This window comes from Pinus tabuliformis, chromosome Q (genome assembly GCF_031772625.1).
Source record: "Pinus tabuliformis cultivar Carrire ecotype Pingquan chromosome Q, CPIR1, whole genome shotgun sequence".
Lineage (NCBI taxonomy): Eukaryota > Viridiplantae > Streptophyta > Pinopsida > Pinales > Pinaceae > Pinus > Pinus tabuliformis.
Genome location: NC_142296.1, coordinates 898,974,999 through 899,001,390, shown reverse-complemented (window position 1 = coordinate 899,001,390; position 26,392 = coordinate 898,974,999). Strand labels below are relative to the sequence as shown.

The 26,392-nt window shown below is 38.1% G+C and overlaps 1 protein-coding gene across 9 annotated transcripts in view; it reads right to left on the bottom strand.

Annotated features, from left to right (window-relative positions):
- LOC149222370 (uncharacterized) overlaps nt 1-26,392 on the bottom strand; it is a 139,280-nt gene that overhangs the window by 15,491 nt on the left and 97,397 nt on the right. For 5 of the 9 annotated variants that reach the window (XM_089385408.1, XM_089385407.1, XM_089385413.1 and 2 more), the window contains 6 exons: nt 19,192-19,356; nt 19,022-19,093; nt 18,772-18,907; nt 18,134-18,685; nt 15,139-15,803; nt 14,719-14,835 (listed from right to left, as the gene is read on the bottom strand). In XM_089385408.1, the coding sequence (XP_089241534.1) occupies nt 14,719-14,835; nt 15,139-15,803; nt 18,134-18,685; nt 18,772-18,907; nt 19,022-19,093; nt 19,192-19,356 (1,707 nt within the window). Of the gene's footprint in view, nt 1-14,266; nt 14,507-14,718; nt 14,836-15,138; nt 15,804-18,133; nt 18,686-18,771; nt 18,908-19,021; nt 19,094-19,191; nt 19,357-26,392 lie in introns of all 9 variants that reach the window. The other 4 variants (XR_016249425.1, XR_016249426.1, XM_089385411.1 and 1 more) reach the window with 4 other exon arrangements.

Below are 26,392 nucleotides of genomic sequence, written 5' to 3'. Positions count from 1 at the left end.
TCGCCAACAATAAGAAATTATGTAATTTTGAAGTAGAAAAGGGCTCAGACACATCTAGCAGTGAATCAGAGAAACTAGAAAAAAAAAAACAAACAAAAAAAAACAATTTTTGTGGGCGTCGGGAAAATTGGACACCGGGACATATGTGGCGACATGTCATTACGTTACTATAAATTTTGGATTGAAAGCAAGTAGATACAAAAGCCAAATGATAAAATTATTATAACATACAAGGCATGTTCATATCAAGATGATATACCACAAAACGCATCACTAATTTCGTTCCACCACATCCTAGAAGGTAGAGGATCTAGTCTTTAAGAAAAAAACAAAGTAATGATGCAGTTCTGCCAACAACCATGAAAGGGTGACCACAACCTAAGACCCTAAAGCTTAAAGGAGTCATAAGAGATAGAAATGTCACAACACTCATAAATTCTGGTAGTACTCATGATTGTAAAGACATTGTTGTTGCTAAACTTAACCCTTTTGTGTACCCCACAAAGGATCTTACCTTGACAACTTCCAGTGGACAAAAAGTCAAAGAAGTAGGGAAATGACATAAAATTCCAATTCAAATACAAGAACTAGAACTACAAAAAAAGATCTAGAGTTTACGCTCTACTGCTCGAAGAGATGGATATAGTGCTAGCTGTAGAATGGTTGATGCAATTGCAGAGTTATACTACGAACCTTGAAGAATAATTCATGGAGTTTAATTGGCAAGGTAAACACTATAAATTATAAGGTGTTGAAGCTTCCACTCTCAAAAATATTCAGACAATACACATGAACCTTACCAACACTCAACATGTACGAAATCAAACCCATAAAAATAGATCAATTTCATTCCACCTTAGAAATGTACTCGACTAGAGAAAATCTTATTTGTTGTGCTTTGAGGACAAAGCATTTCTTAAGAGGGTGGCAATGTTATAAACATAATAATAATAAATAATAATAAGTTAATTATTTAATTAAAAGTCAACGCTATAAGTAAATCATCCCAAGGGTTAGTATCATATTTCTATCAATCATTTTTTTCAATCAATATATTTTACAGATAGAATCATTCTGTCTTCACCCACATAAACAAGGATTGTGTATAACAGTTGGCTTGGAGTTTCCTTTTTTTCCTTCAGATGTGACTATACTCTCATGGCTTCTGGCATCTATATATCTTGAATTTTTGCACAAGTATATTTGTTACAAAAAAATATTTGTAGGAGGTATATTTCCTTAAAAGAAAAATCCAGTTTAAACGCTTTTTTTTGTCTTCTCTTATCAACATTTTTTCGATTGGAATTGTGCAAGACTTACCTAGAAGGGGTCACCCGTCCAACTATTTCCTTGAGGCAATAGTGGGAGGCCACATGTCATGCTTGCATGGATGCAACGTCAAGGATAAACGTTGGACCATGGCTGAAATAGCTATCGTAGTCAAAACCCCACCCTCTATAATTTGTTATTTTTAAATTTCTCTTATTTAAAAAATACACATGTACTATATTGTTTATTTCGCAGTTTATTTTTGTTTAGAATTTGGTGTTTTGTGTAGTGATGAGATGAGGGATATGACTTTTCCATCCAAGCACGAGCTTATTTGTTGGTGTTCATCCCTCTTAAAAGCGATTAAATCCCTCTTAAAATGATTAAATCGACGCTTTTCTCATTTTGAAAATATTGCGATTTAATTGCAATTTTTTGGGAAAACATCACGATCCAACCCCAAAAAATTGCAGCCCCCAAAACAATGACTTTTTAAAATGTTTCATTGAGTTTTTTAGTTTTATTTTGCAATCAGAGGGCAAGGATGAGAGCTAAGAAGAAGGAGAAATAATCTACAAGGTCGAGAGAGGAGAAAACTAAAGGAATCTACAATCCCAAGCAAAGAAATATTGAATTTGGACCAAGATTCTTCAGCAAGGCGTGGATTTCAAGTATGGGCATCAAATTTGGCTTTATTTTTTTGTTTTCTCCTTGTTTTCCCTTGGGTTTAGTCACCCATATATTTTCCATGATTTTTGCTTGGGTTTGAGTGTGCTTTTTTTGCCATTTTTGATGTACTTGTAGAGGGTTTTTTTGTCAAAAAATCAAAATGTTGATTGTTAATTTTATTTGTTTAAATTCTTCTTGTGCCCTAGGTTTTTTCCATGATTTTTGCTTGGTTTTGAGTGTGTTTCTTTTGCCATTAGTGGAGGGTTTTTTGGATCAAAAATTCAAAATGTTGATTGTTAATTTAATTTGTTTAACTTTAAATTATTCGTAGGCCCTAGGTTCAATCTTACAATAAGAGTTCAACAAACATGCCAAGAAAACTAGACCCTATGTGGAAATATGGCGAACCCGATGGAGGGTTTAACGGATCAAATTTGACTTGCAAGTCATATGGGCAGCATATGACAAGGAGAGTATGTTGATTGAAATTCCAACTTGCACAAATTCCAAGACATAAAGTAGGGATTTGCACAAATACAAATCCAAAAATCATTTGTAGAGCCCTCATATTATTGGAAGATATACAGACAACCAAATTAACCAAGGCAGCTCTGAGGAATCAAATGGAAAGGGGTGGAGTGGTGGGAGGTGACCATGAGAGTGGTTCTTTTTCAGCGTGAATTTCTACAGTCAACCCCCCAGCTGCCTCATCGTTTTTTGTTCCTAGAACCACACCTGGTGCACAACCATCTATCATGTCAGCTCTTAAAAAAAAGAAGGAAGAAGTTGACCAGTTGTTGTGCAGGTGTCCTCTCTGGAGTGGCATTCCCTTCAACATTGCTAGGAACAATCCATTTTTCCAACCTACAATTGATGTTATTGCTATAGTTGGCCTGGGCTACAAAGCCCCTTCCTATGATAACTTTAGCGGGCGTATTCCTTAGAATGAAAAGGAAGAATGCAATACAAAATTGTAGGAGTTCAAGGCATCATTAAAACAGACGGGATGCACTATGATGTCCTATGGTTGGACTGATCAAAAGGGCACCCTTACTAACTTCTTGCTTAATTATCCCAAGGGCACAATGTTTATGAAATCTGTTGATGCATTTGCACATATCAAAGATGCACAATTATTTTGTGATTTGTTGGACGTGTTCATTCAGGAGATGGTTCCACAACATGTCCGAGTCATAAAAACCAATGCAGCAAATTATGTTGTTGTTGTCGAGATGCTTATGGAGAGGCATCTTAACTTATTTTGGACACCTTGTGTTGCACATTGCATTGACTTCATGTTGGAGGGCGTAGGAAAAAATTCTTTTGTCAAGGATACTGTTGAATCAGTAAAAAGCTTTACAAAATTTAGATATACTCGTGCTTTTGCGCTTCATTTGATGAGAACATTCACCGACAACAAGGAGTTGGTGCGCCCTGCTATTACACAGTTTGCCACTAGCTTCATACATCTTCGATCTCTCTTGAATTCTATGTAGGATGTGAAGAGAACGTTTCCTTCAGAGCAGTGGCATACATTGTCATTTAGCCACAAACCAAAGGGAGACGCCATATTCAGGCTAGTTTCATACTAGGAAAGCTTCTAGGCAAGAGTGTAGGAGGTATCATTACTGAACCTTTGGTAAAGGTTCTTCAATTAGTTGATGGAGACACACCCACAATGGGCTTCTTGTATGAGGCCATGGATAGGGCCAATGAATCCATTCACAGTTATTATGATGATAAAGGGGATGAGGGGTTTGAAAAACAACAACTAACATGGAAAGTGATTAATGAGCGATGGAACAATAAACTCCATCATCACATTCATGCTACAGGGATCTACTTGAACCTCACATTTTCTTACTCCTGTGGTTTCATATTTGATGTTGAGGTCATGGATATTCTTCACTTGTGTTCAGAATAGGGTTTCATCTCAAGCAGAACGTGAAGAAATTTCTAAAGAAATGGAGATATACAGGTGGCAAGTGGCCTATTTATCTTTGACATGGCTATCCATGATAGGACAACCAAAATTCCATGTAAGCTTTAGTTTCTTTCAATTTTCAAATTTCATTGTCTCTTCATACTTTGCTTCAACTCTCAAATTTCGAATTTTTTCTTTTGTTTCACTTATTTGTTGCAGATGCATGGTGGAGAAGCTATGGTGGCAAAGAACCCAATCTCCAAAAGCTTGCCATTTGGTGCTCAGCCAAACATTAGCTCCTCCGGATGCGATTGCACCTAGAGGGTATTTGAAAAAATACACACCAAGAAGCGTAACAAGTTAAAAAAAAAAATCCAATTAATTTTTTGAATTCATTAAATAATAAAAAAAACAATATTTTTTTTATTTTTATAATTATTAATTTATAATTATGACCCTCATACAAGTTGGAGTCCCAATGCCTTTAACAACATGGTCTACATCTACTACAATCTTTGATTGTGGCTGAGGCAACTTGAAAGGACACCTGACGTGCGAGCCCTCTCATTGGATGGGATTCACACCACTTTTGCATGGAGGGTTGAGGCCGAGAGGCCTATCACAGAATCCAGAGGAGGACGAGGAGCAACAAGAGAAGGAGGTGACACCACCTACCGTGATCACCAATAGAGGACGTGGTCTACCACCTCCAGCTCCTAGTTCTTCAGCCTCTAAAGGATATCAGAGTCCAATGCCAGCCCCAACGCCTTCTCCATCTAGAGGGAAAATTATTAAATTTTCTCGCAAGAGGGGCAAAGGAAATCATTAGTCACTTGGTTCATTTCATTGTATATGACTCATGATATGAGATACATTATTATAATTTTTGTTGATATTTTGAGGTTGAGTAGGGACTCAAGATTCAGAGGAATGATTCATTGTTATGTGTGATGTACCACTAGACATATTACACATATTATATATGTGTTCTCTTTTCATATTTTATGTGTCAATGCATTTATTTTATGTTGTGGATGCTTTAGATAATAAAAATTTGGAAAAAAACGATTTTTTGTATTTATTTTAGTTTTGCCAATTTTTTGTCGATTTTTACTGACTTTATCTTGATTTTTTCCTTTTTCAAACCCTCGTCGATTTAATCCCGATTGCGATTATCACAAAATCGATTTTAACCATATTCCTTCCAAATTGTGCTTCTTCTACCAAATTCAAATTTTAAAAATTAAGATCTATTTGAATAATACAAGTTTAACTAAATCTAAAAAAATATTACAAAGATTATGTGCATGTATCCCAGCAAGAACATATTTTCACATTGAATTCGGCACTTCCAATTAAAACAACTAAATAAGTCATAAATTGTTGTTTACATGAAACAGTTGAATGAATATATAGGAACATATCAAGCTAATAACTGAAATATGTATTGGATGTATTGAAGGTATCTAGTCAAGCTATAACCTGATGACAAAGACACACACATCTAAATATTATTTTAAAGGACAATTACATAAATATAAGTTTTGTAATTGTTGCACAAAAATTTTATATTACACAGGCATGTACAACCACCAATCATGACAACAACATTTAAAGGAAACATGAATTTAGATTTAGTACATATCTCTTAATAATTATGAACATAACAGAAATAAGAGAAAAAAATGAGATTGGCAAATATAGATGACAATTAGCATGATATCAATGCCATCATATGCTTCAAAAGTGGAAGCATTTTATTTTCCACGTAATACCTCGTAGTGAAACCTCTAGGCATTTCCCTGCATTTTTCTCATGGTACGTGGTGTCAACTTGTCACCCATGATTATGGTTCCTAACCCAAAAAAGACATCAAGTGAGGAACACAATAGAGGTAGTATCCTAAAGGATAGACCCTGAGACCTCTTACATGAAGCTAAAAGCATATAATTCAAGTGTCAATGTGAAGTCTTGTAGACGAGCACAACAAGAGCCACGAGGGGATGCATCATTGATCTCAAAGGAAATCAAAATTTAAATTCTCATGGAGATTAGGTTGTGTAGCACAAGAACTGAGGCCATTAAGGAACCTTTAGAGAGCGAATGTCTCGCAGATAGGAGACTTAACAATTAGCATCTAAGCTTTGTTCCTTGTTTTTTCAAAAAACACTCTTTCTAAAAGTTTTTGAGGTGGTGTCCTTCAACATTAGGCAATGATTTAATGCTAAGGTAGAATAAATAGCTAAAAAAGGCGTTCTTCATATTGATGGTACATTGTGGGTTTGCTTGGAGGAGTTGAAAGTGTCTCCTCCTCCCCTCTTGTGAACCATGCTCCAGAGGAAAAGATAACTTGGATCAAATGGTCCCTTCAAAAGTAGTGGCCACTTCAAGAAACAACACTCCTCTTAGATGGAGTTTTCTTCCAAGTATGCATCCATTGTTTTAACTTTTATGGCAATAATACTCCACACATATAGACTATTCGACGTGTTTATGATCTGATCAAATTGTTGTGTCATCCAGTCCTCCAAAATAGATGACACCACTCTCCCACTCCTCTGATTGAAACTACCCATAGATAACACGATTTACTTTGGAATTCTCTTCCATTCCATCCCTCAATTTTTATCTCATGTCTTCCTCAACCATTTCATTTTGTTAGTCCTATTTTGACAATCAACAAAAGATAACTTGGATCACTGCTTCATTGAAAGCATGGTCACTTCAAGAAATGTCACTCTTCTCAAATGGTGTTCCTCCCTCAAGTCTCATTCTATTGTTAAGTCGCACTCTATTGTTTTATGGCAACATACTCCAGAGTCCACACATAATAAACTCTTTGACATGCTTATCATTTGATCATTGTAATGTCATCCAATCCTCCAACATAGATGTGAGTGTTCTCTCTCACACCCCTCATTGAGTATGCCCATTTGCCATGTGATTTACTTCGAAATTCTCTTGCAGTCCCTCACTCAACTTTTATCTCATGCTCCCCTCAGACATTTCATTTTGTCAAAATCTTGATTTGATGCTCCTCTACCTCTAGTTATCTTTTCTTTCTACTCGCAATTTCTCTTATTCGAACCTGGTCTCATGCATTGTTCCAGACCATGTTCAACAAGAACCAAAACCAATCAATTTGACCAAGACATGTAATTTACTTTGGAATTCTCCTGCATTCCTTCACTCAACTTTTATCTCATGTCTCCCTGAGACATTCATTTTGTTGGAATTTTGATGCTCGTCTACCTCTAGTTGCCTTCTCCTTCTACTCCCAATTTCTCTTATTCAAACTTGGTCCCATCCATCATTTTAAACCCTATTGAACAAGAACCAAAACCAATCAAATTGACCAACAAGGTCTTTAGGCTAATCAAATTGGCCTTCACACCAGTTAAGGGACCAGTTTTGCATTGCCACTAAAACAATAGCTTCAATATGAAATCTATACAAACAAGCCAATTCGACCTAGTCTATAATGAACTAATCACCTACAAATTGGATGGGTTTGGACCACTCATTCTTAATAAAATTAAAAGATGAAGCTAGACTTTCTCGCCCATTGCACCCTAAAGTGACATTATATTGAGCCATACCCCACCCCACCTGCGCCCCATTTGCCTCACATCTCTCTCATTGAGCATTTAAGAGCACTTGGGTTTTGTGGAATTGTATTAAAGAGTTGTGATTTGTAGTCAGCTTCGAGCTTTCTTTGCAACCCTTGTGGGTAGTTTACAATTGACTTATGTATTTTGATTTAGATATGAATTGCACTTCATCCCATCTTTCCATATTCATCCTTACATGGAATATTCTTATTCAAACTTCTCATATTTTGCCTTTAATGGATAGAATCTTTAAAATGTATTTTTTGATTCAATTTAATATTTTATGTATTTTTAGGTAAATTTGGTTAATAATGTATAAATTTGGCTAAGTATGATCCGAGTTTGGCCAGACCCTTGGTCTCTTAAGTAGAGAAAATGTAATAGCTTTCCCTCTAGCTTTCATTGCTTAAGTAGAGTATATGCCTTAACAAACCCTTTAACAAGGAATAGGGGTGTTTGTGTGTTGTGTTAGGAGGTGTCTATAATGTTGAGAGTTAGTTGAGGTGCTTGGAGAGAATATCTTGAAATAGAAAAGGGTGAACTATCTTTAACCCTATATTTGGAGAATTAATTCTATTGGTTGTTGTGTCAATGTTGCTTCCCTAAAAGTTAAATTGCTAGATATGTTAATGGCTAGTTGAAATATAATTGTATATTCAGGTTGTTAAGATGATCCATTCTAGTGCGAAAACACACAATTCAACCTCTATTGTATAAATAAAGATGTAGTTATGCCAACTATATGGAAAACCAATAAACGGTCAAACTTATATCTCTTTGTAGAGTGCTTTGATTTGTATTATGTTATGTTCTTCCATGGATCTAGCACATTATATGAATAACATGTAATGGAATAATTAAACGTGTAAAATGTTGATCACTCACTTGCCTTTCCAGGCACTCCATATATTGCATTTGTCCCAAGAGTTGCTTCTATCAATTAGATGAATATGTACTATGGACTACTAGTTCCAACTTCCAAGTTCAAGTTATACCTCTCATTGGCATATGGTTTAATGGCAGAGAGTTTAATGGGAGATTGATGGCATAAGGGAAAATTTCTTTACCCACCATCTGGATGAGAATCACTATGTAATTTGTGCATGTGTTAAATATTTGTTGCAACAATTTCGGTAAAACTTGTCATACATTATGTGTATTTCCATTTTAAATTTTGATTCTATATATCACGTGTAAAATATATCATGGGATTTTTGAGCTTAAATGGGACTCAATGCAAGGATATTGTTATGTACAGATCCTTATTTCCACTACAATTGTAATTGGTATCAACATTGAGACTAGATTGAATGTTTAAACTTGTTATAAGGCTTTTAGATAATGAATTGGACTCATAGTACGTAAACTCCATTCAAAGATGAAAGATTTATTGAGGTACCCTGATAGTGAAGGGAGGTAGGTCTAAGTACATCACAATGACATTCCTGCCCACCTTTTTTTATCAAGAGAATTAGTAGACCTATCGCTTGTCACCAAGAGGGCCCAAGGTTAAGGAGTGATTTCCCCCATGCTCCTAAGCCTAAAGCAACCAGCCACAAGCATGCTTGGAAAGTTAACCAAGACTCAAACCTAAGTGGGGCCCCACTATTAATCAGCAAATGCCTTGCTATTTGACACATTCATTGTTCTACCTAGCTTAATCGGCTTTATTTTAAGAGAACATGGGAGTGGGCCATGATCCACCTATGTGTGCACAAGTCACAAGACCATTTAATATAATTTCTCTAGGTGCAACCACATGTTTGACCACTACCTCAAGGTGCCCCCATGGCTCCAAGCTAAGCCCTTGAGAATTGAACCTTGCCCAATGGTAAAAAAACCCTCGCTCTCAACCCCTTAATAGATCCATCCTCTGCAAGTTGTCTAATGAAGTGGCAATGTATCTTAGCATTCTTAATATGCTTGTCGATGATCGAACTCTTGGGCAGCTTAACCACCCTTTGATTATAATTGAGCAAGGGAGTCAACTTTGTCTATTACATCTCCATGTCTGAAAGAAACCTCGTGAGCCACTACATCATACACTACTTTCACTGCTACCCGATATTCTATTTTTGTAGTTTAAAAGGCTATTGCATATTGTTTCTTGTTGGTCCATGCGATTGCACCAGAGCCAAGGCTAACTACATATCCACAACTAGTGTTTTTTTATCATTCACTCAACCTAATCAATCTAAATATGTATACCCACGTAGTTGAAGGTCTTTGCTTCTACAATAAAGAATGCCAAAGTCGAGTATCCCCTTCACATATCTCAACACACATAGCTCAAAGCATACCTCAAATCAAGCCTAGTGGTCATAATCTATATCAAGCTTTCGCATTAGCTACTTGTAGACTGAGTCATTAACTACCAAGGAGTCCATCTTCCTTGAAATTTTTAACCCTTTCTCCATGAGGGTAGATAATATTGTAATATATCATTCTAAACTTGTCAAGCAAACCCACAAAACATTTTGTTTGTGAGACAAAAAAAATTGTTACCAATTTGCCAAACTACTACACCTAGATAATAATATCAAAGGCCTAGAACAATCATGTCAAAAAAAAATTGACACATAGATTTGTTCGTTTTAAGATTGTACAATTAAATCTTACAAAGCAAACATATTCTTAATAAAAACAGAAAAGGTACAATGGCATACACACACACACACACATTTAATGAGGAGACTTGCGCTAGAAATCCAAAATCGAGAAAACTAGAAACAGTTTTGAGTATATTATATCTTTACTCCATGGACTAGTGGTGCTTGCTAATTTAGCGTCTTGATGCCCCCGAATCAATGCACGAATCAAATAAACTAAGCTGATCTACCAATCACTTGGTCATGAATGCAAAGAAGGATAGCTCCCCTATATGTTTCATGACATTAGCCTTCTCTTGAGGCCCTCCTTGGCTGGTTTTCAAACCAACCAACCTCTTTTTACAGTGTTCCGTTATATAGCGTGCCTTGCCACAATAGTGACATATGATGTTCCAGGGACTTCTGGTTGAATCTTCACCACTGGCTTGACCTCTCTTCTTTTGCCACTTGTCTTTCCTCTTAAGATTGGCTACAAAGGCATATTTTGAACCCTCTATCCCAATACCGCTACCACATTGTTTCTTCCATCTGTCCTGTTGCAAGGGTTCATTGCATAGTTCATCAAACTTCAGGTCAACATCTGTAGTGGTAATGTTTAGGGTCTCAATAAGGTGCTAGTAAGCACATGGTAAGCTTTTCATTCTGACTACCACCATTTCCTCCTCTTCCATCCTCTAACCAATGCCTAATTACTAATCTGCAATATCCGTCATTTTGAGCAAATGCTCCTGCAAGCATTCACCCTGATCCACCGTGTTCTAGAACAACATATTCTTCAAGAAAAAGGATCTGTCCTTGTCTAACATCTCACACAACTTTTCCAAATGCTTATAAATTGCTGCCAAAGTCTTCTCTGTCTACAAGTCCTGAAGCATATCATATGTCATGGATAACTTGACCAACATAATTGTTTCTCTGTCTTGCACATCAAACTTGTCTTGGTCTCGACTCTCTACCCATAGCTTGTAGTTGGGAACATCTACCTAGGACAATATCAACCAAGCACCTCTACTCAAATATGACAAACATATGTTGCTTACACATGCATGTAGCATTTGCCAAAAATTCCATGGCTACCTTACAACATGATGTTGGGTAAAAAGGCCAGTGATACAGGTCATAAATGCAGAAATAGACACTGAAACATAGTAAAATGCTGAAAATTCAAAATAGATTTTCCTCCCTCCCTCACTCTACAATCTTGAGGACAAACCATTGTATATGGGCTCTCAACACCAGTAGGCAGCCACGTATCACATAGATTTGTGAAAAAACTGCCCTCAAACAAGAACAAAACACAAACATTTCCAAAAATCTGCTCTTAAACAGTCAAAAATCCCACAGATTTTGATAAATCTACACAAAATCAACAGTGAAACACATGAATATGGATTTCTGATTAATCTACCCAATCTCTGTGGCAAAACACTCAGAAATCTATCAATTTCTTCTTGAATCACCAAATCAGCAACCACTTCTCCCAGATATACAAATCTCACCAACAATACAAGGAAAAACAGATCCAGTCCACTGCCAAATCATCTGATCGGCCAATAAAACTCAGAAATTTCAATGATTAACTATCTACACAGGCCTCTATTTCAATTTGTTCAAGCTTTGTCTCCAAGGGCTCTGCAACTGCTCCCGCACTTCAAAAAATCGAATCTTGTCTTCCTCGCTTTGTACGAGATACGCAATCGATTAACCCAACAACGTTAGAAGAAATATCATCGGGTTCTGGAGGTTTCCAAGCAGACTCAGCTTTCAGCACCTTAATTAGTGGTTGGGGTAAAAAGTCAAAACCAGTTCCTCCCTCTCCTCAAAATTTGTAAAGAAAGCTGATAATGCTCCTACCACGGAGCTTCCTTCAAAAAAAATTCGAGTCACAACCCTTACCCTGTCTGGGTCTGACTTCCTTGTCTTCCTCTTCCTTGCTGGGAGACTGACAGCCCCATCTACATAGGAAACTCTCTTGCAAAGTTTCTAGATAGATCTGAACTGAAGCATAAACAATATGTTTGTCCTTGTATTTGTGTTGAAGTTGATCTAGAACAAGCTCTTCCAGAGAAAATAATCCTCAAAAATGGAGACTGAATCCATGAGCAGACTCTGGATTATCAACAGATCCATTATAAGTGCAAGCTTTGTCACGAATATGGTCGCTTTGCCAATGATTGCAAGTCCAAAACCTCTGTTGTAAGTCCCTCGGGAGAATGTCATGTCCCTAAGAAAACATGTGCAAGGCATGTCAAAGCTGGATCTTCGTTCAGGAAAGAGGTTGTAACTACCACTCCTTCTAACCCTTTTGACCCTTTCACTACCCTTCCTGACATGGTAACCCAACAACAGAATCTGTTTGCCCTGAAGCAGATGACCCTCCTGCTGATTTAGTTATTCTTTACACCTCTCCTGTCATATCTTCCTCTCCAATAAAAAAGAAAAACCTTCAGTGGACAACACAGCCCCCTCACCCCATGACCCTGCTAACTCATCTCTCATTGAGAAGACCTCGCTAGTTGAAGTTTTGAACCTCTTAACAACGAAGGGTCTCCTGTTCCTCATCCTAATAGGAACATCAACACCTCCTGCAAGTAGAAGAAATCAGATTCCTGGGCTGATGGGGAACATCTTGAGCATGTTGAAAAGGGATTCAAAAATATGGGAAGAAAACCTCACAAGGAGAAAAGAGATGACGCCACTGCCATTGAGAAAATATTAGGCAAGCAGAAAACATTAGAACAGCAACACAAAAACCAGCAGAATGCCAGAAAGGAATAAATGAAATACAGGGACAAGGAGAAGGAAGCATCTCTGCGCACCTCTCAATGAAAATAATTTCTTCGAATATAAGAGGTTTGGGGAACACCATCAAAACCCTGGCAGTAAAGGATATAATAAGGACTGAGAAAGCAGGCATTTTATTCCTTCATGAAACAAAGATGGATGCAAATGAATTTGAAAAAGCCAAGCAAATTTGTTGGGCCAGCAGCAAAGGTGCAATAGTCAGTGCGAGAGGGGACTCAAGAGGCCTTGCCACCCTATGGAACCCATACAAATATCAAGAACTAGAAAAAAAGACAACCAGTTCTGGATTAAAACTGTTTTGAAAGACCTCTCCTCCAACAAGATTTATATTATATACAATGTATACTCCCCAACCCTGTATGTCGAGAAGGAAGAATTCTGGAACATATTAGGCAATCAGAAAGTCTTAAACATCTATCAAGAAGTTATAATAGGAGGAGATTTTAATACAATAATCTCAGCTAATGAGAAAAAAGGAGGCAGCATAATCAGGGATCCATACAGGGAGAACATGGAGGATCTAATGGTTGAATGGGACTTGATTGAAATAGTGCCAAAGAAAGGTGCATACACTTGGTCCAACAGAAGAACAGGGATAAACTATAAAGAAGAGAATGAGACAAACTAAGGAATAAACTATAAAGAAGAGAATGAGATAAACTAAGCAATTCATATCGTTAGAATGTAAATTCAGAAAGAACCATAACCCTGTATATAAAATGAGATATAGCAAACTTAAGATCACAAGAATAGGGAAAGAACACTTTGTCATATTCTAGCTACAGTTGTGAAGAATATGATAAGGATCAGTGCCTCCTGGATGTAGCCAAGTAGACAATCATCCAAAGACAAAATGGCAGCATAATTACAAAAGAATTATATTCACCAAAAACGGTATAACTATATTTGTAACTAATATCAAGCATACGCATCCAACCAACTCTTCAATGCATATAAGAAAGATAAGCAATGCATCAATAGAATCATTTTAACTCTTTTCTGGCTACCCTATACAGCTTTCAAGATTACAGTTCTTTGGACACTAAAAGAAGAGCAACATAGACCAGTCATCAAAGCTGTGATTATATTCCTGTAAGAAACGAACTTCAGAAGTTAAATCATGTATAAGGAGCAGGTCCAATTTTTGACTCCAAGAATAGAATCATTACAGTATCAATGCAAACTAACACTCCAAAGAAGGTATCCAATCAGGGAGTAAACACTAAACAATATATATAAAACAAAACGCAGTTAATAGAAGTTGCCTGAAAATCCAATTACTTCACAACGAAGGGCACCAAAACAAGTCCAACTAAAATATATCTAGAGTAATTAATTTGTGCGACACCAAAGGAATCGAGTGGGAGAATTTAACTCACAATTAGAAACATTTGCCTGAGATACCTGATGGGACAGCAGTGAAGCCTCTACTCCATCAGGCATTCCATTTGTTTTGTGCCAATAGTACCTAAAGCAATCTTGGACATGATCCTAATAGAACCTCAAGTAACTTGTAGTAATAAAACTCCCGAATCACCCCCAGTTCCATATCATTTGGAGAAAGCTAGAGACTTGGCATATAATATTTTCAGCAGTGCTCATTAAGTGAATCATTGTGTCTGCTCATTCAAAAGATTTCTGAAGTAGTTAGAAATAGCAAAAGGTCAATCACACTAGATACATCCATCAGCCAATCCATTTCATTCATTCTGACCCTAAGAGAGCTCCAAAAACAAAGTAAGGAAAGCCTATTTATATCTACTGAAATCAGAAATGAACCAACAGATAACAAACAGAGCAAAATGTAGAATCGGATGTAATAATCCTATACCTTTTGACGCTTGGAAGGAGGAGAAACCCCAGGGTAAACATCATCAGAATTCTCTGATTGGTGTATCTCGGCATTAGATGGAAGATTTCCATTTCCATTAACATTGTCTGCTTCATCCTTTGGAAGACAATGACACACAGGAAGAAAGAAAATACGTTGCATTCAGAAATTTTTACTCGTATACAAAGAGCAATAAGTGCAAATCATGTGCATGCATGGTCACATGCACAGACAAACGCATGCATGCACAGAAATTAACACCTTTACACATACATGGATGCATATATGCGCACAAAACCACACACATGCATGCATGTATGCACACACCCAAACATAGCCACATACACACATGCCTTCAGCTGCAGTCATGCATGCGCACACACACACACAAATGTAATCTCACATATATGCACACATTACCTGAGGCTTTTGAGCTCCTACTTCTTTCTCTTCTGCTGAATGCTGTTCCTCATTTGAGATTCTGGTCTGTGTCTCTCCATCTTGATTATATGCTTGACTGCCTGAACTTGAGGCTCTAGGTTGTTCCTCGGCAGCATTTTGAGATACTGGGGCCTCAGATTCATTGCCTAGGACTTGAGACGCAGCAGGCATCATCTGTTGCAACAGTCCTGAAAAATCAACATTTTGATTCCTATTTAAACCTGAGAACATCTCTGCTAGATTTCGACTTCTTTCTCCTATCCGCTCCATCATTTGCAATTGACTGCCTCTTGAAAAAGGGTTTTGCATAGCCTGCTCAATCATGCTACTTATTCCAGAAGGAGCAACTGTCTCAGTTTGTCCTGCAGACTGTCTCGAAATACTGCTTCTTGCTGGATAGTGAAGAAGCTGAGATATGAAGTCCACAGTTTCTCTTCTTCCATTATTGGTTTGTCCTCCAGAGACCATGCCAGTAAATAACTGACCAAGTCCATTCGGTAGCTGTATTGAAGAGCTTTCTTCAGTACTCGTTGTCCCAACATTTCCCTGAGGATGACCTTCTTGCATGTTATGGCCCTCAACATCTATGATAAAGCCACGCACATTGGCTGGTCCTTGACCTAAGTCCTGCTCTGCAGATGAACCTGTAAAATCAGAGATCAACATCAACAACCTTTAAAATTTATTCCGTTAAATTCCAATCTCTTCATGGCTAACAAGTGTTTCATTGCATTAAGTCTGAAGGATAGATAATATATCAAATAAATCAAAGACAATAATTAATTCCAACTATCTTTTATTACCATGTTTCTCAGTATTACGGAGAAGCAACTAAAATTACCACTAAACTAGTAAACTTGTAGGATTGCCAACATTTAGAAACCTGAGTTGCTGATATGCTTATAGACCTACAAGAATTTAAAGTAAGTTTTGGGAAAATATCAATGAAAGATCAGCTGCTCTATGGAGAAGGCATCTTATGATTACCAATGACATGTCTGTTAAATCTAAGCCTAGACTCAATTTTTATTCAGAAGCATTTTATACTGCAATATCAGACTAGCAATCTATCAAAGTTATAAACCAATTTAACAAGAATATCCCAATAAATATTGTGTACGCCAAATATAGATACAGAACACAACTCCTGATTTAACTGACAATGATGAGGTTCACAAAAACTCATTACGGTTAAGAGAATAACTCCAAAAATATCAATGTCAAATAATTATCATATGCAATTGTGAGTGTGAATGACTATACTGACCTATATATACTCATATCACAAATGTAGACCCAGTTCCAAGTGACCTATTTAAATTTTACTATACAAGCAATCCCTTTTATTTGCTAGAGGGTCATAAGCTTTATTTAGTGCTGACTTAAATGTTGTAAACCATTGTTGTATTAATGTGTCTAATTGTTATATTGTATTTTCTTTGAAACATTTAATGGACAGTTGCTTTATATGTTTTTGTTAATTCAGCAAGATTTAAATATATGTTAACGTAGAAGGTTAGTCATGCATCTCTGTGCATAAACATGTCATAACGAATCAATTGGTATCAGAGCTATTGCTAATGAATTATACAAGCCAGGATAAACAATAGAACAAAAATCCAGCATGTGGAAAGCATAAAAGGGTCTTACACTGTCAGTGTGACTCAGCACGAAGCTTGAGTTTTCTATGTAGCGTAAACCAGAGTACAACATCTGCTGCTATTGTCGAGCAGGAAGCTGTTTGTGTTTGTAGCTCAGACGGATCTCCATGAGGGTGTCTACTTATGGAAATCATCATTAAATGTATTCTATGCTCTTTTTAGAAGTTCACTTCATTAATTAATTAATAAAGTGAACATTTTTTATTAAAGTGACTAAAGTGGATTACTTAATGATCTAATTAAAAGAGAGCCATTGATCTCACGGTTAGATCAACTTTACAAAAGGAGAGGGCAAAAAAACAAAAACACAAACAGAAAATCAAAGATCTACTTTTCAGGCATTGGTGAGAATTTCAGCAGTAATTCAGCAAGGAGAAGGCAGCTAATCTTCGGCAAGGACAGTTAGCAAGTCAGCAGCAATGAAAAGAGCAGACGTACAATTGTCTGTACAGATTGGAGGGCAGGTTGCCTTGATTTCTGAGCAGACTAACATTTTCCGATTTGCTGTTTGTTTGATTAATTTCTCAAAGCCATTTTCCCTATACAGGAGCTCTTGTAAGTTTTTAAGATAATTTTAAATGATGAACGGATCTAGGAGAGCTGAAATAATTGTGCACTGTATAATTATTTTTCTTGTTTTCTGCTGCATGCAAGAGTTAAGAATTCCAGCAAGTAACTAGATCTGATCTGTTTGCTTAGATAGCTGGTTTTAGGATATTTTAACAACAAATACATACAACAATTCCAAGATAGATGAAGAGGAAAAGTAAATTTACAATCCTGCCCTGGAAACTAATATAAACTAAAATAAAAGGCTACACATTTGAGTTCTGGCAAAATCATAACCCGAGAGGACAGGGAAACTGAAGCCTCACAGAAACTGCATTTATAATCAACTTTCAAGAAGCACTGAAATTCCTTTCAACTAATTTGCAGTAGGACCATGGCAACGAGCTATTAAATAGAAGGGAATACATGTTGTTAGCACGTGAGTAAATACTAACCATATTTTGTTGAACCAGAAGAACGATATGGGCAAAAAGACCATGGATACAAGAATACACACTAACATCAATTTTCTGATCAGGTTGATCGATAAATTCACCATCATATATGATCGCCAAGAAGAAATAAAGAAAGAAAAACAGATGCATCTCCTTGATCCTATCATCCTAATATTCAAACCTAGGATTGTTCTCACTTGAATGCTCTAGCTGGAATTCTAATATTTACTAAAAGCTGGAATTCTAATATTTACGTTATAGCTGTATTAATTTTGATGTAGACCCGAACTAAACGAATTAATATGGCACCTGCTTTGGCATACCCACCAGGTTGTCTCTGTGGCATCCCTTGCACTAAAGGTTGATTTTCACCAGCTGAAGTTGCACCTGCTGAAGCTGGGAAATTAGCCAATCGCAATTCTTCCTGGCTGACACCACTTTCACTAGCTGTCGGCACAGAAGCCTGCACCTGCACTTGAGGCAAGGTAGTCGATAAGGAAACCGATCCCGGGATCTGTTGTTGGGCAGTCTCAGCACTCCTAGGATTGTCTCCAGAAAAAACTGTGTGGGGTGAACTTCTAATTTGAGTTATCTGTGAAGGGTTCAGCTGCTGAAATCTTGCAAGAAGTGGATAAAAGACACCAAGTGCACCACCAGTTGATTCACTAGGAGGACGTGCATTTATTGCTGCAGGGACAGCAGCAACTACAGTTCTCACTGGCACTACCCGTACAGCACTTGTTTCCCCGAGAACCGACGAAACACCTTGTCTTCCAAAAGCACTTGAACCCTGTCCTTCTGCTTGTTGCACACTACCATGTTCTCCTTGCTCACCATTTGCACTAGGAGCTGATGATGACCCTGTTTCATAAGGAACACAAAGTATGGGCACTTGTTGCCAAAAAGAAGAAAGCAAATAAGCAAATTGGTTAAAACATTCAGAATACCTGATCTTATATGTATGTCGATGTTCCTCAGTACATCACCTGGAGTGACAGAACCTGCTGTCATCCTTGTACCTTGTTGGGTGGATCCAACAGGAATTGCACCAAAACTTGAGCCAGGCACAAAAGGAAGGGGCTGCTGACAAGAACATAAACAGAAAGCAACCAATTACGTGATTTAGAAAAGAAAACATAAAAGGCCTCATAATTGTTAAAAATATGAATGCCGCTCGCTACGCAGCATACAGCATACCTGAACCATTAAAGGGTTAGGACCAGAAGTAGAGACAAATACCGCTGGCCCAGCATTTACTACTGCCTCAGCCTGCAATTAATAGCAAAGAAAACCAAAACTTATTTCATTCTGGAACTGAGAAATTAAACAGAATCCACACCAAGTTAGCCAGGACAAGCAAAACATACCGATGACTGTCCCATACGCAATGTCATTGTGGTGCGTCCAAGCTCTAACAACAATGCACCCAAATTCTGCATCATAATTCCATTCCGCATGGCAGCAGCCTGAATCTCACCGCGTGCCAATGCATCAGTTACAGTTGCTTCACCTTCCAGCTGCGTGGCAAGTTGCTGGCACCACCAAAAGAAAAACAGACTGATTTAGTAAAATAGCAGAACCCAAATTTCAAGTCCAATATACCAGAGTACAACTTCAAAGCCAAAAAGTGCCACACAATGTGCCTCTCATGAAATTCATATAACATCAGCCAGTGAAAAGAACATTATTTACTAGAAAAAAATAAATGAAATCTCCAATGTATCTGACCTGACTATAACCAGGTTGCCAAAATTAGACACTGCGACAGAGAATCTCATGTTTACTTACAGCTGCATGTCTATTTGAATTGGATGAAAACAATGCAATGTTAACTAGCAGCTACCTCGATTTTGTGGCAGTCCAATGAGTGTAATCTCTGTCATGTTTACTTACAGCTGCATGTCTATTTGAATTGGATGAAAACAATGCAATGTTAACTAGCAGCTACCTCGATTTTGTGGCAGTCCAATGAGTGTAAAGGATAACGACCTTTATTAGGTCTCACAAATCCATACGAGAGAAAAGGCATAGCCAATGCTTTAAATGTGACTTGTCTAAAAAAATTAAGGTAAGGCCAATAAAGTAAACCTCAAAAAAGTACTCTTCAAGACATAGGAATTCAACCAACACAACCTTTCACTTCATGATGAAGTGCATGTCCATTGATCATATTCAAAGATTCAATGTCTTTAAAATACTGCTCATAACATCAACAACAACAGTCTGACCATCAATTCCATTTCTTTCAAGATGCACCCACAATAACTCAGGCAGCAAAACCAATGGAAGTTGGGTCTGGTGCATCACGTAATATGACCCAAAGACCACAATGTCAGCTTCAAGCAAAGATAATGTAATAGTTGACCCTTGTCCTTACTAACAGCTGAGACATTGAAAACTCATCAGAGGCATCTCATTCAGTGAAGACAAGAAATTCTGAATTCAGTACCATGCCATTTACTAGCTACCCCAATGACTCCTTCAGCCTACCCTGCTAAGAAAGACCAATGTATGAGATTAGCACTTTCAAATTAACCTTTGACAATATATCCCGGCTCGTATGTAAGGTGTTCATGGAGGCAAATACTAAGTTGTACCATTATGTTGGGTCCAGAAAATTAGTGATCAAATTTGCAGACAGATCCTGGAGCTCCCATACACTTAACAGCTTTCACCTTATTTATTATGTGGTTTGTGCACTGCTATTTCACGAGAAATTTGCCAGAATGCCTAAATACAGTACTATAAAGTACTTTCATTCAACACTGAAAGTTAACTCTGGGAAAGAGTTCTATATATTTACTAGTGAGACAACCTGATGGAAGAATGCAATTAGGCCTTCACAAGAAAGACTGACTAATATTTCAAGAAGGATTATATACTTATACCAGAGCTTACAGTTTCAAAGAGTTCCCTATCCTTACCCCCAACTTTGTACAGTACGAATTGCTCTTTCCACAATTATGTAGAAAAATTACCTCTGTTACTGTCTGGCTCAAACCGCATGCAACATAAGACTCTTCTTCACATTTCCTTTCCAGTTGGCATAATTATCACTGACTTTGGTCAATGCCAATACTACATGCAATTTGAGGGGTTTGGAACTCCATGGTGAGTTTTAGGTGGACATGAAACAACTTATTTTTAGAGGAAGTTGACTTGCAAGTATCCAGTTGAAAAGGATTATACAAATCCTGTAGATTATGATTGAGTAACAAGGACACAAGAAATTTCAGATATGGGAGACAACAAACAATCCAACATTGATAATAAACCAAGTAATCATTGTAACAATGATGAAAATGATGGTTAAGTTCTATAAGATACTCACGTTGCCACTAGCAGAACATGGCCCCAAAGATGCCCACAAACAATTCAAAGAGTGTCAACAAGGGTAATAATCCCAATCAATACCAACCATCAACAACAGGGAATTCCTCCAAACACAAAGCTAGAAAGAATCGCACTGTTAGAAATGTAACCATAGAAGAAAGAGATGATTGGGATAATGACCCTATAAAAAGCAAAAGAGAAATAAAACTGATCACAGGGAAGATGCCTCCAAGCCAAACAATCCAATAGTTTCTGAAGCAACCGAAACAGATAGAGAGGGAAAACATGAAGAATCAATGCAAGAAGCTCCAGCTATAGATATAGGCCAGTCTCACAAGGATTACCCTACCTCATTGAAGCCTACAGCTAAAGACGCTCTGAGTGTTACTATGCAGCTAAAAAGCTCAGAACCTGTCCAAGATATGGGCCTAATTCCACATGAAACATTTGCTGAACATGAAGATTCTTGCTTACAGTAGACACACTCTAAGGGAACACCACACATATCAGACAGCTCCATGCAATGTTATCAGAACCAAACCAGTGATCAAACCAGAAAACCCTCTAAACTGAGAAACGGACGGAACAGGTAAAAAAACTGGACCAAAAAACCAACAGACCAAAAACACATAAAATATTCAAATTTTAAAGAAAAAAATACATATTCTTGTGCATCCATATGAATCCAACCCATTTATACACAAATAAGAAAAAGTTTTAATTTACATAGCATGTAAAGGTGCACATAACCCAAATAGCACCCAGTGCAATCCATCTCTGAACCAAAAATACATCAACAAACAGGCTCTAAATGGCCTTGTTAACGCTCAAACTAGCAGGGGTCCTAAGAGGGGATCCTATAGAGCAACTACTAGATCAACGGCAACAATGGAGGGATAGCGCACTGTCGCCTCGGCTAAGGCTCCCTTCTCTTTACGGACTTTCACCGATGGGAGGAGACCCGGTATAAGGGGAATCACTAGATGAATGGATCAAATAGGAGGACAAGGAGTGATTCTAGAGGCCTATTCACAAGAGAGACTCAATTATATGGCTTTCTTCCTTGAAAAGCAAGATGATATGTTCTCTAGGAAGGGCTAAGAGGATTCTTGAGGCTAGGGTTTGGGAATATATCTTGTCAAGAGGTTTCCTAGACCCAAAAAATCCTTATGGAGAATTGCCCTTTATGTGATCTTTATGGAATTGGAGTTGTAAAGTTGTGGAACCACACAAGAACAAGTGGACCCAAAATTAGGTCAAGGGTATGGAGTAGATCAACCGAGGGGCTTGACCTAATTATGGAAGAGAAGAGAATCAAAGGGCAAATTTTCTTTTGAGATTTGAATGCAATGATCATGATGAGGTCACTAACCCAAAATCAACCTAGGGCAAGAAATGGTCTTGTGGTTAGGGCTTTCTATATCTTGGTATTCCATCGTTAGAATTTCTTGAAATTTGGAGTAGCTCTTGAGCAAACTACAGGGCAATAGTGGACCAATTTTCAAGGGTTTTGGATGGCTACAAATGATTTCGTGTGATGCCCAAGGAGACCTTTTGGGATAGGCCTAGAATTGGAAGAAATGAAAAAAAAATGTTATTTGACAACCAAAGGGATACGAGGATCAATGCCTTATTGCTTGGGCTTAATGGAGTCACATACACAAAGATCATGGAATTTCGTGAGCTAAGGAGCCCTAATTGATCTTTGCTAGCCTCTCCAAGGCCAGCAACTAGATCAATAAAGATTTATACTTCAAATTTGCGAAGGAGACAATTTCGAGGTCTTTAACCTAAGAGGTACCTCTAGGAACATTCGCCGAATTACTCAAAAGGTCAACACATGCATTTACTCACTTATTCAAGGTCCAAAAAGAATTTCACATTACATTTAACCCATACAAGAATAAAGGTAACAACATACATGCCGTTAACCATTTTGATAACAAGAATAACATCAAATTTTTTACTTACATGAGAGAGAGAGTATATGCACTTATCAACCTCGCATTAGAGAAGCTCTAAAGACAATAGCAAAATCCAAACATCATAGTGCATCAAGAAAAGCTCCGAAAATTTATCACAGCAAAAAGTGCAAAAATCTCATAAGAGATACCAATCTAATCCAACTGATGATGATAAAAATGAATTATCTCACTTCCATTTATACAATCCTAAGGGATTCAAATGGCCTAATTTGGACTAATAATTCCCCTAAAATAAAATAATGTGCATAATAACAATACTTTTGGTGACAACCCCACCAAAATAGCTCAACAAAACAAGAATAAGCCTCTCAAAAGAGAAAAATGACCAATATAGTGAGTCGTTGGGCCTTTGAGGAGGCCTAATGAAGTCCTTGGGGTGCCATGATGTAAAACTAGACTCCAAACATAGTGGACAAGGGGTTGGCCCTTTGTTTTCCAAGGAAGAGCTTGTGGTGCTCCCAAGTGGGTCTGGGGGCACAAGGACATCCTCATGGGTCTTCAAGTGGATCAAAAATGCCTATAGACCATATGTAAGGGCTGGGATGATGGCATAAGCCCTCCCTCTATAGCGCAAACATCCTCTAGACCCTGGAGCATCTACCAAGCCTATGGTGCATGTGTGGAGTAGGTTGGGCATGGTGAACCAAGTGCATCATCCTCATCCAAAAGGTGGAACACGAGCAATCAATGAGTGGTGTTGGGGATCCATGAAATACTCTCTACTATGGTGGAGGCCAATGGCTCTCAACACTCACCCTACAAGTGCCAATGTGGCCCTCTGGAGGGCTAAGACCTTGTATAGGGTGACCAAGCCCAATATGGAGACCCAGTTGCAATCCTACATAAGATCCAATGAGTCCCCTTGCCCTCCAGTACAGCAAATCATTAGAATAATCAAGTAAAAGAGCTTACAAGTCATGGAATCAATGGGACACTTTATGGTTGCATGCCCTTCCATAGTGGGCTTAGCATGTACAAGTGTATCCAAGCTCAATAAGGGGCTAATCAAAGACCCTACTAGAAGGTTTCAACCTTTAAACGAGGTGACATGTCCATGGTACATCCCTCAAGTGATAGGTGGCAAAGGATATAATAATGGAACAAAGTGGGGATCAGGGGACTCATCCAGACCACATGTCATGGTACAAGGATAGCTATAATAAGGGAAGCCCACACCTGGGTTATGTGAATGTAGGAGGGAGCAAATCATGGTACATAAGTTACCCCAACCTTGTTTTTCCACCCTTCTTCATATGCCTTTTTCCTTTGATTGATTTTTCTTCATCACTGCTTGGGGCTACATGGGATGAGAGCATGATGTGTAGTATATGGAAGTGGATACCCCCTTAAGGTGGGGTGGTTCATTGCCCACTAGGAGTTGGGACAATCATGGGTTTCTTAATGATGGAGGGGGCTCATTTAGGGCCCATAGGAACCAAGGTGATGGCCATGTATATGGTGTAGAGCTCATGTTTGGCTTTCGCCCATGTGCTAAATTTGTATGTCTAGGTCATCTTTTGCATTTTATGGTACATTTCCTGTTGAGTGTGGCCAAATTATGCTTTTTCTTTTCCTTAAAGCTACATCAACCTTCGGGAATCATTATAGGCTTGACCCAAGGTGTGGACAACAGGAGGGGGAGGCTAACCCTATGTGGACCCAATGGACACATGTGGACCCAGATGGGAAAAGAGATGAATAAAGCTAAAATGAGTGGAAGGGGGTGATGCATGTGGTGTCGGGATGCAGGACCACGCAACCAAAGTCAGGGTTTTCCAAGTAGTGCCAACCTTAAAGCTAGTGATCAATAAAGGAGATCCCACAGGACTAGGATACAAGGCTAACCACGGAATCGGGCAGTGGAGACAAGAGTAGAGACCCAGCCCACTCTTTCCACCGGATCCCCCCACCAATCCATGCCCAAAAGTGCCCATGACAAGTAAGGAAAATTACTCAACTACACCAACGAAAAGTTGGCATACCTTCAGGATTGGGAGGTCAGCCTTCAAACATACAATCATAACAAGTGGGTGAGGGACTACTGATCTGTTCGCTACAAGGGGCTGTTGGTTGCTAGTTGAGGACCATCTAGCAGAAAAAATTTCTCCTATATACACTACCCACAGGTGGTCGGTAACTAGCCTCTAGCATCCAAAAGAAAGCATGCTACAACAAATACCTACATATCATTCAAATCATTGTCTATAGTAGGATCTCCATCATCAATATCACCCTCTAAGCATTAAAATAAGATAGAAAAAACATAGCATGTCAAACCGAGATTTTGTTTGAGTGATGGTTACATTTTTAGTAGGGTCATGATAGAGGAGTTCAACAACCAATGTCACTAACTCCAAGGGAGATATAGGGCTTAGTTCTCTTGATTAAATAGTATTTCCATACCCCCGTACATGATAAAATCCAATGGAAACGTTGCCATCTCTACAATCTTGAAATCCTGATATAAGAGAGAACAAAGAAAAAAAAAACTATTAAGTCTAAAGGATTTTAAGTGAGATCTAAAATTCTACTTTTTCCATATCAAATCCAATGACGTCAGAACCACTCTCAAACATCCTGAGTCAACTCATGGTAATGTTTAAAATTTAAGTGGAAGCATGAAAATGAAAGAATTTTACTTAAAGAATTTAGCATTACCATTAATTGCATAGAATAAGTAGGGTGATAGGCTTGAATATTAAGTTGTGTTTGGAACATCTTTGGTCACATTGTATGGAACCAACCAATTCGGTACAAAATCGGTCAATTCGGTATCGAATAGGCCATTTACAATTTCAGACCACAAACCGAACTGGTTTGACCCCCAAACCAGCCTGATCGACTGGACTGACCGGTTCCACCAGTTCCAGTCTAGTTTTGATAACATTGCTTTCATCTTACCTATGAACTAGTCTTGCTCAAAAGACCCCACTCTTCATTTGAACCGGCTTGATCGGCTTGACCGACCGGTTCCACCAGTTCCAGTGTGGTTTTGATAACATTGCTTTCATGTGACCTATGAACTAATCTTGCTCAAAAGACCCCACTCTTCATTCGAACCGACTTGACCGGCTTGACCGACCAGTTCCACCAATTCCATTCTGATTTTGATAACATTGCTTTCATGTGACCTATGAACTAGTCTTGCTCAAAAGACCCCACTCTTCATTTAACGTTCACAAAGAACAACAAAGTCTTGCTATGAAGACTATCGGTACCAAAGGCAACAAGCCAAAAGGGAAAGCCCTGA